General features: G+C 42.9%; 1 protein-coding gene across 2 annotated transcripts in view; it reads left to right on the top strand.

Annotated features, from left to right (window-relative positions):
• smad2 (SMAD family member 2) overlaps positions 1 to 15,007 on the top strand; it is a 103,361-nt gene that overhangs the window by 42,660 nt on the left and 45,694 nt on the right. For both annotated transcript variants that reach the window (XM_048598189.1, XM_048598182.1), the window contains 3 exons: positions 1,411 to 1,545; positions 2,522 to 2,596; positions 3,073 to 3,126. In XM_048598189.1, the coding sequence (XP_048454146.1) occupies positions 1,411 to 1,545; positions 2,522 to 2,596; positions 3,073 to 3,126 (264 nt within the window). The remainder of the gene's footprint in view (positions 1 to 1,410; positions 1,546 to 2,521; positions 2,597 to 3,072; positions 3,127 to 15,007) is intronic.

Below are 15,007 nucleotides of genomic sequence, written 5' to 3'. Positions count from 1 at the left end.
CCACGTTCCACGTTCCACGTTCCACGTTCCACGTTCCACGTTCCACGACTCTGTAGTTTCTTGTGGTCTTGGAAAGAGCAGTTGCCATACCATGCTGTGATGTATCCGAGTAGGATGCTTTCAGTGGTACACCTATTTTTTTAAAAAAAAAAAAAAAAAAAAAAAAAAAAATTGGTAACAATCCTTGGGGACCAAATTTCCTTAGTCCTCTGGGGAAGTAGAGACATTAATGTACTTTGACTGTTGGTGTCAATTGTGGGTGGACCAGGACAGATTGTTGGTGACCAGCAACTTGATGCTCTTGTCCATCTTCACTTCAGCACCATTGTGCAGTCATGTGAATTGCTTCCAGTGTCGCCCTGCAACTGGAGTATCAGCATATACGTGGTGTCTTGCAGGTTATCACCTGCCCACTGCAGTCATCGACAATGCAAGCTAAGTCTGTGTATAAGCCACCTGAATCATTCAAAGGCTAGTGATGATCTGGTGGTGTTGACATCCTCCAGACTAATGGTGTCTGCTAAGTTATTTGTCTTTCACCAGAGTAGTCTTTGGACTTCCACTCTGCTCAGATTCATGATGCTGATTCATAGAATCCTTAGTGTGGAAACAGGCCATTCAGCCCAACAAGCCCACACTGTCCTTCTGAAGAGCATCCCATCCAGACCCATCCCCTAACCCTACACTTCCCATGGCTAATCGACCTAATTTACACATCCCTAGACACTACGGGCAATTTAGCATGGCCAGTCCACCTAACCTGCGCATCTTTGGTCTGTGGGAGGAAACCGGAGCACCTGGCGGAAATGTGCCCAGACACGACGAGAATGTGCAAACTCCACACAGTCACCCTAAGGTGGAATCGAACCCGTGTCCCTGGTGCTGTGAGGCAGCAATGCTAACCACTGAGCCACAATGCCGCCTTCATGACTCTTTGCTGAGGAGTTCTCGTGTTGAGAAAGAAAGCATTTGAAGAAATGGCCCACTTAATTTTAAGTATATATTTGTCGATGTTTGAATGAAGAATATTAATTGTTTTTTTTTATATTTTGCTTTACTTTGAAGAGTAGGGATCAGTATTGTCAGTTTTTGGAAGGTCAGGTGCTGTATCAATTTGGTTTAATTATGCTTTTACACTTCAAATATGAAATTCTTTGAAGCCATCAGTGGACATTGAGTGGGAATTGTTGCACGTTTTTGAGGTCAAGAAATGTGGTATCTCCTGTTAATGCTAAGTTCCAAGAATTTGTGGTGAAAAGTTTCTAGGGATATTTCTAAATAAATACAATACCTATCTAGCATGTTTATGCTATTTTCATACTGCAATATTCTGTAACTGTGGCACCATGTGCAACTGGGGGAGAAGTCTGATGTTACAGAAAAATTAATGATGCTTACTTTTCATTTCAGTTTTGCCTCCTGTATTGGTGCCACGACATACAGAAATTCCAGCAGAGTTGCCCCCACTCGATGACTACACACATTCCATTCCTGAAAACACTAATTTTCCAGCTGGAATAGAGCCACAGACCAACTATATCCCAGGTATTTTAGAACAACATCTGTAACTGCAGTGTAATTAATTGGTTTATTTTTAGCTCTCCTACTTAAACATCGAATGTAAGAAAAAAGCATCTGGCACGATGTGTTGCATCAGAGAAGTTTAGTCATTGATCATTGTAAATTCTGTCCTGTTTTAGCTTATTACATGGATATTTATCTACAGTGCATTAGTCATAAGAGCAAGCTGATATGATTTTAGACCTGCCTTTCACAATTTTACAAGATAAAAGTGGTAAAAGACATAAGTAAAATATTACAGGTGAAATATATAGATGGTTATACATTGATCCTTAATAATAGGAAGCAGGTGGTGAGGAACATATAGTTTTATGTATTAAACGTGGAGAAGTTATCTAGATGTGCCAAGGAATGCTAAATGGGAAGAAATGCAAATTGGATTTTGTACAGAAGGAGGAGTTTGTTGGTGTGGAAAAAATAAGACAATTTGGGCATTAGACTGTTGAGACATTGGAGGCAATTCTGACTTTGAACAACAAACTTACCTTGTGTTCCTTATGTGCAATGTGGCATGTGCCATCTAAAATGTTATTCCATATCTGTAGTTATAAAAGGGTAACGGCACAGAAGGAAGCTATTTGACCCCTGTCCATTCTCTCTCCAACAGCAACTTGCTGGTTCTGCTCAACAACCCTTTCCTCTTAGCACTGCAGATTTTTTCTTCAGTCGCTTATCTAATTTTCTTTGAAAACCAAGATCAAATGCACATACACCATGCTCAGGCACTCATTCCTGATCTGTGAAAATTTAGTACTAGTTCTTTCAATTTTTTAAAAATCTCTCCCTGTTTTTATCCAGTTCATATTTATACATTCAATCTGTTTTGCATATCAGACGTACAAACAAAAGTAAGTTGTTCTGGTTACTTGTTATGCCTTTGATCAATTTGAGAAATAACTTGGCTTTATGGCTAGGATGACATCTGTTTCACTTTTAATAGAAACGCCACCACCTGGCTACATCAGTGAAGATGGGGAGACGAGTGATCAGCAAATGAACCAAAGTATGGATACAGGTGAGTCTTTTTTTCTTGCAGGCTAAATAATTTATTGGTTAATCTATAGTAAACCATCATCATTTGTTGGTTCGCTTAGCAGTGAAGAATTGAGTGTGTTGAACAATGTTTTGCATTTACGATCAAGTTTGGTGTTTTACTTCTTTAACTTAAAAGGGAAATAAAAAAAGTTTGACAATTGTAGTAATGAGTGCTCTGAAAATGAGTAGCTTTCTGTGACATGAAATAATGCTGGTTTTTTTGCTAAATTCAACACGGATGCAAGGAATTGTACAACTGAAAGTGAACTTCATGATTATTAAAAAGTGTAATTTATTACACTGAGTTTTTTCAAGTTTATGAATGAATGCAAATGAGTTCATAGTGCAAGCAGAGGGAAATTGAGCTTAACATTATTCATTGTAGACTGTATTTATTAACAATATAAGTGAGTTGATGCAGTTTTAAAAGAACTTGTTTATTTCCTTCACTTTTAGGGTCGCCTGCAGAAATGTCACCAAGTACCTTGTCACCAGTCAATCATAGCTTGGGTAGGTCGAAATATTTATAAAGTTTTTATATTTGAAACATGCATGATTTTTCTCTTGTTTATTTAACTTCCTCTTGAGATAGGAGCATAGGCAATGTTAGCACTTATTGTCCATCCCTAATTCTCCTTTGAGGTGGATGTATTTCCTTTGAGCGCTTATTTAACTGGGTGATGCAGGTACATCCACAGTGCTACTAAAGTAAGGACTTCCAGGATTTTGAGTGCGTGACAAAGTAATAGTGTAGTCATTCCAAGTCTGTGTAACTTGCAGAGGATTTGCAGCTGGTGGTTGCATCTGCTGCCTGTAGTTCTTGATGGCAGAAGTCACATTTTAGAAGGTGTTCTCAAAGGAGCTTTGGCAAGATTTTGCACTGTTTCTGTTGGTGGAGGAATGAATACTGAAGGTGGTGGATGGGCTGTTGACCAAACACTTTGCTTTGTCTCAAGCTTGCAGAACAGAATGTCTGTCACCCCAGCATGCTTGTGCCAGACAACAAAGATCAGACTACACTAATCCCACTTTCAAGGTCTTGGTCCACAACCTTTTTGATTTTATTTTTAAAAACAATACCTTAAACCAGTGCCTCCTGGTTGTTGATCCCTCTACTACTAGATAGAGAAATTGCATCCTGTTCACTCTAACAATGCCCTTCATAATCTTGTGCATCTCTAATAGGTTTCCTATCAGCCTTCACTGCTCCAAGGAAAACAGCCACAGCCTGTCCAATATTTTATTGTTGCTCAGGTGCTCCAGTATTACTGGCATGACTCTCATTTATTGCTCATCCCTAATTGCTGTTGAGAAGTTGGAGGTTAGCTGCTGCCTTAGGCAGGTGCAGTCCTTCTGATGTTAAGGAGAGAGTTCTACGATTTTGACCCAGTGACTGTGAAGAAATTGTAATTGTAGTTACTACTACATATCAACTGTTCCAATATAGCAGCATTGTAGCATTTGGCAAAGGCAAATTCAGCAAAACCAATTTCCCTCAGTTGCTACCTACTCCTGTCCAGGAGAATGAACACTGACTGAATCTAGCAGCAGAGAGAGCACTCGTACCTTTTGCAACAGCACAGAGGTGTATCTAGCAGGTTCAACTCCCAAACCCAGCAGTTGAAAGAAAAAGTAAAACTCTAGGTCTGGGAGCCTGACTCCACCCGCTCTTGCGTCTTTTATCAAAGTTTTTAAAGAGAAACAAAATTATTTACTCTGGTTTCCATGGCGCAGACACCTTGGTGCCAGGTTTACAACACCTGTTTTCAAGAAAAACAGGCCAGAACAAATCCCTCTTAAAGGCACATATTGTCACAACATCTAGTGATCTAAGTGAGTTTTTCCAACAATGATTTTTCTTTTAATTCATTTGTGGGATGTAGGTGTTGCTGGCTGGTCAGCATTTCTTGCCTGCCCCATTTGCTTTTGAGAAGGTGGTGGTGAGCTGCCCCCTTGAACTGCTGCAATCCACCGGCAGTGGTTTGACCCACAATGCTATTACGGAGGTAATTCCAAGATTTCAATGCAAAAGTGAAGGAATGGTGATATATTCCCAAATTGAGTGGTGAGTGACTTGGAGGGGAATTTGAAGGTGGTGGTATTCCAGTGTCATTGTCCTTATTGAAGATGGTCGTGGGGTTGGAAGGTGCTGTTGAGAATGTTTTGATGAATTTCTGCAGGGCGTGTTGTAGAACGTACATGCTGCTGCTACAAAGTGTCAGTAGTGGAGGGAATGGATGTTTGTGGATGTGGTGCCAATCAAGCAGGCTGGTTTCTCCTGGATAGTGTCAAGCTTCTTGAGTGTTGTTGGTGCTGCACTCATCCAGGCAAGTGGGGAGTAATCCCTCACACCCCTGATCTGTGCCTTATGTCTCAGATCGACTGCATGCCATTCTGAAGGGGGAGGGTGAACAGCCAGCTGTCATGGTACGTATAGGTAATAAACGGGATGAGGTCCTACAAGCAGAATTTAGGGAGTTAGGAGCCAAGTTTTAAAAAGTAGGACCTCAGAGGTAGTAATCTCAGGATTGTTACCAGTGCCACGTGCTAGTCAGAGTAGAAATTAAAGAATAGGCAGGATAAATGAGTGGCTTGAGAGAGAGTGCAGGAGGGAGGGGTTTGGATTTTTGGGACATTGGGACCGGTTCTGGGGGAGGTGGGACTATTACAAATCGGACGGTCTACACCTGGGCAGGACTGGAACCAATGTCCTCGGGGTGCTTTTGCTAACTCTGTTGGGGAGAGTTTAAACTAACGTGGCAGGGGGATGGGAACCAAATGAGGAGGTTAGTGGACAGTAAGGAGGTAGTAACTAAAGCCTGTAAGGAACTAGATAATGAAGTCGCTGTGACCAAGGGGGAGAGTAGGCAGAGAGCAGATGATGAACGTGAAGGGATAGGTGGTCTGAGGTGCAATTGTTTTCATGCGAGAAGTGTAGTAGGTAAGGCAGATGAACTTAGGGCTTGGATTAGTACCTGGGAGTACGATGTTATTGCTATTACTGAGACTTGGTTGAGGGAAGGGCAAGATTGGCAACTAAATATCCCAGGATACAGATGCTTCAGGTGGGATAGAGAGGGAGGTAAAAGGGGTGGAGGAGTTGCATTATTGGTCAAAGAGGATATCACAGCTGTGCTGAAGAAGGGCACTATGGAGGACTCGAGCAGTGAGGCAATATGGGCAGAGCTCAGAAATAGGAAGGGTGCAGTAACAATGTTGGGGCTGTACTACAGGCCTCTCAACAGTGAGCGTGAGATAGAGGTACAAATATGTAGACAGATTGTGGAAAGATGTAGGAGCAACAGGGTGATGGTCCCAACATTGACTGGGATTCACTTAGTGTTAGGGGTTTAGATGGAGCAGAATTTGTAAGGAGCATCCAGGAGGGTTTTATAGAGCAGTATGTAAATAGTCCAATTCGGGATGGGGCCGTACTGGACCTGGTGTTGGGGAATGAGCCCAGCCAGGTGGTTGAAGTTTCAGTCGGAGATTACTTTGGGAATAGTGATCACAATTCTGTAAGTTTTAGAATACTGATGGACAAAGATGAGAGTGGTCCGAAAGGAAGAGTGCTAAATTGGGCGAAGGCCAACTAAAGCAAAACTCGGCAGGAGCTGGGGAATGTGGATTGGGAGCAGCTGTTTGAGGGTAAATCCACATTTGATATGTGGGAGGCTTTTAAAGAGAGGTTGATTAGAGCGCAGGACAGACATGTCCCTGTGAAAATGAGGGATAGAAAGGGCAAGATTAGGGAACCATGGATGACAGGTGAAATTGTGAGACTAGCAAAGAGGAAAAAGGAAGCATACATAAGGTCTAGGCGACTGAAAATGGACGAAGCTTTGGAAGAATATCGGGAAAGTAGGATCAATCTGAAACGAGGAATTAAGAGGGCTAAAAGGGATCATGAAATATCTTTAGCAAACAGGGTTAAGGAAAATCCCAAAGCCTTTTATTCATGTATAAGGAGCAAGAGGATAACAAGAGAAAGGCTTGGCACACTCCAGGACAAAGGAGGGAAATTATGTGAGGAGTCAGAGAAAATGAGTGAGATTCTTAATGAGTACTTTGTCGGTATTCACCAAGGAGAGGGACAAGACAGATGTTGAGGTTAGGGATAGATGTTTGATTACTCTAGGTCAAGTCGGCATAAGGAGGGGGGAGGGAAGTGTTGGGTATTCTGAAAGGCATTAGGGTGGACAAGTCCCCAGGTCCGGATGGGATCTAGCCCAGGTTACTGAGGGAAGCGAGAGAGGAAATAGCTGGGGCCTTAACAGATATCTTTGCAGCATCCTTGAGCACGAGTGAGGTCCCGGAGGACTGGAGAATTGCTACTGTTGTCCCCTTGTTTAAGAAGGGTAGCAAGGATAATCCAGGTAATTATAGACTGGTGGGGGAAGCTGCTGGAGAAGATACCGAGGGATAGGATCTATTTACATTTGGAAGAAAATGGGCTTATTAATGATAGGCAGCATGGTTTTGTGCAAGGAAGGTCATGTCTTATCAACTTGATAGGAAGTGACAAAGTTGATAGACGAGGGAAGGGCTGTAGATTTCATATACATGGACTTCAGTAAGGCATTTGATCAGGTTCCCCATGGTAGGCTGATGGAGAAAGTGAAGTCGCATGGGGTTCAGGGTGTACTAGCTAGATGGATAGAGAACTGGCCGGGCAACAGGAGACAGTTGTAGTGGAAGGGAGTTTCTCAAAATGGAGAACTGTGACCAGTGGTGCCCCACAGGGATCCGTGTTGGGACCACTGTTGTTTGTGATATACACAAATGATCTGGAGGAAGGTATAGATGGTCTGATTAGCAAGTTTGCAGATGACACTAAGATTGGTGGAGTAGCAGATAGTGAAGGTGACTGTCGGAGAATGCAGCAGAATATAGATAGATTGGAGAGTTGGGCGGAGAAATGGCAGATGGAGTTCAATCCAGGCAAATGCGAGGTGATGCATTTTGGAAGATCCAATTCAAGAGCGAACTATGTGGTAAATGGAAAAGCCCTGGGGAAAATTGATGCGCAGAGATCTGGGTGTTCAGGTCCATTGTGCCCTGAAGATGGCAACGCAGGCCGATAGTGGTCAAGAAGGCATATGGCATGCTTTCATTCATCGAACAGGGTATTGAGGACAAGAGTTGGCAGGTCATGTTGCAGTTGTATAGGACTTTGGTTCGACCACATTTGGAATACTGTGTACAGTTCAGGTTGCCACATTACCAAAAGGATGTAGATGCTTTGCAGAGGGTGCAGAGGAGGTTCTCCAGGATGTTGCCTGGTATGGAGGGCGCTAGCTATGAAGAGAGGTTGAGTAGATTAGGATTATTTACATTAGAAAGATGGAGGTTGAGGGGGGACCTGATTGAGGTCTACAAAATCATGAGCGGTATAGACAGGGTGGATAGCAAGAAGCTTTTTCCCAGAGTGGGGGACTCAATTACTAGGGGTCACGATTTCAAGGTGAGAGGGGAAAAGTTTAAGGGAGATATGCATGGGAAGTTCTTTACGCAGAGGGTGGTGGGTGCCTGGAGCACGTTGCTAGCAGAGGTGGTAGAGACAGGCACAATAGCATCACTTAAGATGTATCTAGACAGATACATGAATGGGCAGGGAGCAGAGGGATACAGATCCTTGGAAAATAGGTGACAGGTTTAGATAGAGGATCTGGAACGGCACAGGCTTGGAGGGCCGAAGGGCCTGTTCCTGTGCTGTAATTTTCTTTGTTCTTCTTTTGTCATAGATGATGGACAGGCTTTGAGGAGTCAGGAGGTGAGTTACTCACCTCAGTTGCTCTTGCAGCCAGTGTTTATGCGGTGAGTTTCTGGTCCTTGGTAACCCTGGGATGTTAGTGGAGGATTCAGTGACTGTAACACCATTGAATGTCAAAGAGTGGTGGTTAGATTTTCTCTTCTTGTGGATGGTCATTGATTGGCATTTGTGTGGTGTGAATGTTACTTGTCGCTCATTAGCTCAAACATGAACATTGTAGGGACCTTTGTATTTGAAGGTGGACTATTGTGTGATGCTGAACATTGCGCAATCTTCAGCGAACACTCCCACTTCCTACCTTTTATGATGTAGGGAGGTCATTCACGAAGCAGCTGAAGATGAAAGGGCCTAGGATACTAACCTGAGCTCCTGCCGAGCTATCCTGGAGCTGAGCTGACTGACTGACCACCAACCAACCACAACCGTCTTCCTATGTGCCAAGTATGACTTCAGTTAGTGGACGGTTTGCCTCCAACTCCCATCAATTCTGGTTTTACTCGGACTCTTTGATGCCATACTTAGTTGAATGCAGTCTTCACCACAGCTCTGGAATTTAGTTCTTTCCTCCAGTTTGAGCCAAGACTTTAATGAGGTCAGGAGCAGAGTGGCCTTGGCAGAACCCAAACTGGGTGTCACTAAGCAGATAATGCTAGTTAGCACAGTTGATGACACCTTCCGTCATTTTACTGATGATCAAGAGACTGGGCAGTAAATGGCCGGGTTGGATTTATCCTGCTTTTTATGTATTGGACATACCTGGGCAATTTTCCACTTGTCGGGTAGCTATTGGAATTCTACTGGAATAGCTTTGGTTAGGGGAACAGCAAGTTCTGGAGCACAAGTCCTCAGCACTATTGCTAGAGCTCATAGCTTTTGCAGTATCCAATGCCTCCAACCATTACTTGCTATCACGTGGAGTGAATTGAATTTGCTGAAGTCTGAAATGAGCTGCCAGAGGAAGTGTTAGAAGCAAGTACAAATTACAGCATTTAACAGGCATTTCGATAGGTACGTGGTTAGGAAAGGTTAAGGGGATATGAGCGAAACACAGACGGCACTAGTTCAGTTTAGGAAACCTGATTGACATGGAATTGGGCTGAAGGGTCTGTTTCAGTGCTGTATGACTCAATGGCATCTGTAATGCTGGGGATGACTGGAGGAGGCTGAGATGGATCATCCGCTCAGCACGTCTGGCTGAATAATGCTGCAACTGCTTCAGCCTTCTCCTTTGCACTGATGTGCTGGGCTCTCCCATCATTGAGGATGAGGGTATTTGTGGAGCCGCTGCCTCCAGTGAGTTGTTTGATTGTCCACCACCATTCGTGACCAGATGTGGCATGACTATAGAGTTCAGATCTGATCTGTTGGTTGCGGGATTGCTTAGCCCTGTCTTCCTACTAGCTGCTTATGCTATTTTGATGTGCAAGTAGCCGTGTTTGGTGGCTTCACCAGGTTGACTCATCATTTTCAGGTATACCTGGTGCTGATCCTGGTATGCCTTCCTGCACTCTCCATTAAACCAGGGTTGATCCCTTTCTTGATGGTAATGTTTGACTGAGGGATATGCCAGGCCATGAGTTTGCAGATTGTGCAGGAGTCCGATTTCTGCTGCTGTTGATAGCTCACAGTGCCTCACGCATGCCCAATCTTGAGTTTCTACATCTGTTCGAAGTCTGTCCCATTTAGCATGCTGATAGTGCCACACAATACGATGGAGGTTATTCTCAATATGAAGGTGGGACTTGTTTCCACAAGGACCGTGTGGTGGTCACTCTTACTGATGCTGTCATGGGCAGATGCATCAGCAGCCAGCAGATTGGAAAGGGTGAGATCAAATATGTTTTTCCCTCTTGGATCCCCCAACATCTGCTGCAGGCCCAGTCTATAGCCATGTCCTTTAGGACTCAGCCAGCTTGATAAGTAGTGCTGCTGCTGAGCTGTCTTGGAGGTGGACATTGAAATCCCTCGCCCAGAGTGCATTTTGAGCCCTTGCTACCCTCAGTGCTTCCTTCAAGTGTTACTCAACATAAAGGAGTACCGGTTCATCAGCTGCAGGAGGACGGTACATGGTAATCAGGAGGTTGCCTTGCTCGTGTTTAACCTGAAGCCATGAGACTCCATGGGGTATAGAGTCAATATTGAGCACTACCAGAGCAACTCCCTCCTGACTGTATACTACTGCCACCACCTCTACTGGGTCTGTCCTGCTAGTGCGACAGGATAGATCCAGGGATGGTGGTGGTGGTGTCCAGGACATTGTCTGTAAGGTATGATTCTGAGAGTATGACTGTCAGACTGTTGCTTGACCAATCTGTGAGATAGTTCTCCTAATTTTTGGTACTAGCCTTCTGATGTTAGTAAGGAAGCCTTTGCAGGGTTGACTGGGTTGTTTCTGCCATTGTCTTTGCTAGTGCCTAGGTCAATGCTGGATGATCCTCCGGTTTCTTTCCTTTTGAGACTTGTATTCTAAGCAATTGATACAACTGAGTGGCTTCCTAGGTTATTTGAGGGAAATTGAGAGTCACCTGCATTGCTGTGGGTCTGGAGTCACAGGTAGGCCAGACAAGGTGAGAACGGCAGAGTTTCTTGCCTAAAGGACATTACTGGACTAGATGGGTTTTTCTGACAATCGACCAGTGATTTCATGGTCATCAGCAGATTCTTAATTTCATATTTTTTTAATATTGAATTCAATTTCCATCATTTGCCATGGTGGGATTTGAACTTGTGTCCCCGGTGAAGTAACTAGTTCCTGGATGAATAGTCTATCCACAATGCCACTAGGCCATCGCTTCCCCCAGGCTTTTAAATAACGCTCATTATTTCTATCCAGATTTATTAATGGAATTTGAATCCTGCCAGCCTCTGTTTGAAGCCAATTTAAAAGCAAAAGCAGCAAAGCTACAGATGCTGAAAATCGGAAACACAAACAGAAATTGCTGGAAAAACTCAGCAAGTCTAGTAGCATCTGTGGAGAGAAGTCAGAATTCGCGTCTAGGGTCCAGTACTCCTTCAGAACTAGGTTTTGCAGCAAATTTTGGTTTTTGTTTGAACCCACGTCCCCAGAATAGTAACCTGGGCTGCTGCATTATTGGTGAGTGACATTATCACCTCACCACACAGAATGCCACAGAGTCTATAACTGCCATCTGAGGGCAAATAATACTTCAGTTTTAAATCTCAGCTAAATGACGGTGCCTTGGACAATACCAGCAATGCTTGTTTAGTATTGCTCTGAAGCCTGCCTAGGGTGTACTCTGAAGAATAATGAATGTCTGTCAGTGAGAAGAAACTGAATGAAAAAATAAGTCCAGTTTGGAAGAAATAAGTTCAGTGAGACCAGAACAGCTGAAATAATGGATCTGCCAGGGCAATTCCATTTGTCACTTTGGGGATGGTAATAGAATCCGGTTATGTGGGTCTGGGGGTCATGGTGGGAAGCTGTGGAGGAAGATCTCCAGAGGAGATGAACTAAGTGACATTCAGTGTGCCAGGACAAATACCTCATCTTTTGATAATGCATTTTGCGGCCTTCTGGATGCAACGTGGACTTCGGACTAGGTTTGCTACAGCTATTACTATTTCTCTGGCCATTTGTTTCATGAAATGTTATTTAATCTCTCCCACCTTCTAATCTAATCTGTCCCTTCTGTTCTATATTACCACCTTTTTATTTTTGTTCAAATGTATAAAACAATTTTCTGGCTCTTGTCGATTCTAAAGGTGCTCTTGTTTCTCTCCGCAGTTGCTGACAATCTTGAATTTTTTTAGTTTTTTCTTGGTTCTTATTGCGGATTTCCAACATCCATGGTATTTTGCTTTTACTTTACTGGTAATTTGTCCCTCTGCAATGTTACCCACGCAAAGCTGTCTTCACCTTTAATGACCTACACTGGACCAACTTGAATGGATGAGGCTCTAGACAATTAAATTCCATGTTATGTGAAGCTTCTCACTGGGTGTTTGCATACTTATAGCTTTATTTGTCTTTTAGATAAATGATTTGGATGGTTAGTAAGTTTGCCACCAAAATTGATGGTTTAGTGGATAATGAAGAAGGTTATCTAAGATTACAAAGATCTTGATTAATTGGGCCGTACCATTAAGTGTACAAGTCCTGCCCTGATTTGCTTTCCAAAGTGTAGCGTATCACATTTATCTAACTTAAACTCCATCTGCCACTTAATGGTAAGGTCCTGGGGAGTGTTGTTGAACAAAGAGACCTTGAAATGCAGGTTCGCAGTTTCTTGAAAGTGGAGCCCCTGGTAGACAGGTTAATGAAAAAGATGGTTGGTATGCTTGCCTTTATTGGTCAGTGCATTGACTATAGAGGTTGTGACTGTACAGGACATTGGTTAGGCCACTTTTGGAATACTGCGTTCAATTCTGGTCTTCCTGCTGTAGGAAGATATTGTGAAACTTGAAAGGGTTCAGAAAAGACTTACAAGGATGTTGCGAGGATTGGAGGATTTAAGCTATAGGGAGAAGCTGAATAGGCTGAGGCTATTTTCCCTGGAGCCTCGGCGGCTGGAAGATAACAACAATATAGAAGCTTATAAAATCATGAGGGGCATGGATAGGGTGAATAGACAAGGTCTTTTCCCCACTGTGGAGGAGTCCAGAACTAGATGGCATAGGTTTAAGATGAGAGGGGAAAGATTTAAAAGGCACCTGAGGGGCAACAATTTCAGAGGGTGGTGCGTGCGTGGAATGAGCTGCCAGAAGAAGTGTTGGAGGCTGGTACAATTACAACATTAAAAGGCACCTGAATGAGTGTATGAATGAGGGGTTTAGAGGGATATGGGCCAAATGCTGGCAAATGGGACTAGATCAATTTAGGATATCTGGTCGGCATGGACGAGTTGGGCCAAAGTGGGTAAGGAAAGAGATTGCATGTGATAGTGAGAATGATAGCATGAGCCTTGATGAGCTGTGGGTGCAATAGCTGACACCATGTAAGGTAGTAGAGAGAAGATACGAAAGCAAAATATTACTGCTAGAAATTTGAAACAAACACACAATGTTGGAGAAAATCTAGTCTGGCAGAATTTGTGTTGAACGAAACCGTTTGTGTTTTGAGTCTGGTATGACTCCTCTTTGGAAATTTTCTGAAGGAACCAATAAGGCATTTCTGGACCGGCGGCACTTTACCTGTTCCACACTGTTTTAGAAGTGTTGTGCATACTTGGAATCCTGGAAGCGAGGGAGGATTGAATGGGCATGGTATGTGGGTAAAGAGGCAAATTTCGAAGAATGGGAAATCTTGCTTGGCTTCAGAGAGGAAGCCACCATGAAACATGACCGAATTTTCATTTGGCTGATTTCTGGTAAAATTCAATCCAGTTACTTTTTTGACATCGATTCCAGGCAAAAGTGCCAGCCTTTGTTGCAAAGAGCTCTGTCTAGCATCAAACCTTTAATTTTTGGGAGGGGAGTGGAACAGAAACAAGGAGGCGTCTAGAAACTAGCAGCGTCAATTTTTTTTTCTCTCCCCTTTTTTATGTAACATTGCCTCCTCTCCAATTTTCTGGCAAAAGTATAAAGAAACTACATTCAGACACACTGAGAAATAAGTCAGAAGACGACAAGACTGGCCCCGGTCAACCAGGCAACCATTGATCTACAGACTGGTCAGTGCTATGCACACGATATTATCGAAGAATTGAAGACTATGAAACAAACACATTTAATATTATGATTTTGGACTGGTGATGCAGAATTCTTGTTGTTTTTCCTGCAACTCATGCTTTGTGCAAGCTTTAAAAGGTGGTAAAGTTTAAGATACATAGATTAGAAATTATTTTACTGTTCTTGTTAAAGTTAAGTGTTACAGGGAATAATTTTAACTTAAGTAACTTGGCAAGATTTTGTTTTTATCCTGGGTAGCAGTAAGTTGGAGGCAAGTTGGAATTTCTGATGGTTTCATTTAACTTTTAACTTTTAACATTTGTGGCTGCTCCCAGAATATTAGGGCTTGATTTCCAGTGTGCTGTCTTAGTGAGCTGTGACGTTACACAATATTGACTACACTTTGAAATGACTTATGGTATTGCATATGAGCAGCATTTGAATCTTCAATATTTATACCTATTAAATCAGTGAACTCATCAGTACTATTTACGTGAGAAAATACTGGGCAATTAATAGCCTCTTTAAAACAGACTCATCAGATGTCGTTTAAAGATCTGATTGATTGCATTTGATGGAATATTCGTTACACACAAGTGCCCGGCATGATCACTTCATGTCAGAGGGAGAGTCTGACCATTCCCATTACGTTTTTTCCTTTATCCATTCATGGGCTTTGGGCGTCACTGGCTAGGCAGCATTTTTTGCTCATCCCAAATTACCCAGAGGGCACTTAAGAGTCAGCCACATTGTTGTGGGTCGGAGTTGTGTGTCGACAAGACCAGGTAAGGATATCCGTTTCCTTCCCTAAAGGACATCAGTGAACCAGATGAATTTTTCTGACAATCTGGCAATGGATTCATGGTCATCGTTAGACTCAACTCCAGATTTTTAAAAATTGAATTCACCTTCCATCAACTGCTGTGACAGAATTTTAAACCCATATCACCAGAATATTAGAGATAGTAAGTGGCGCTATAATACAGCGAG

This window comes from Rhincodon typus, chromosome 1 (assembly GCF_021869965.1).
Source record: "Rhincodon typus isolate 14 chromosome 1, sRhiTyp1.1, whole genome shotgun sequence".
Lineage (NCBI taxonomy): Eukaryota > Metazoa > Chordata > Chondrichthyes > Orectolobiformes > Rhincodontidae > Rhincodon > Rhincodon typus.
The sequence above is the reverse complement of the archived record's forward strand: the minus strand, read 5'-3'. Positions and strand labels throughout refer to the sequence as shown.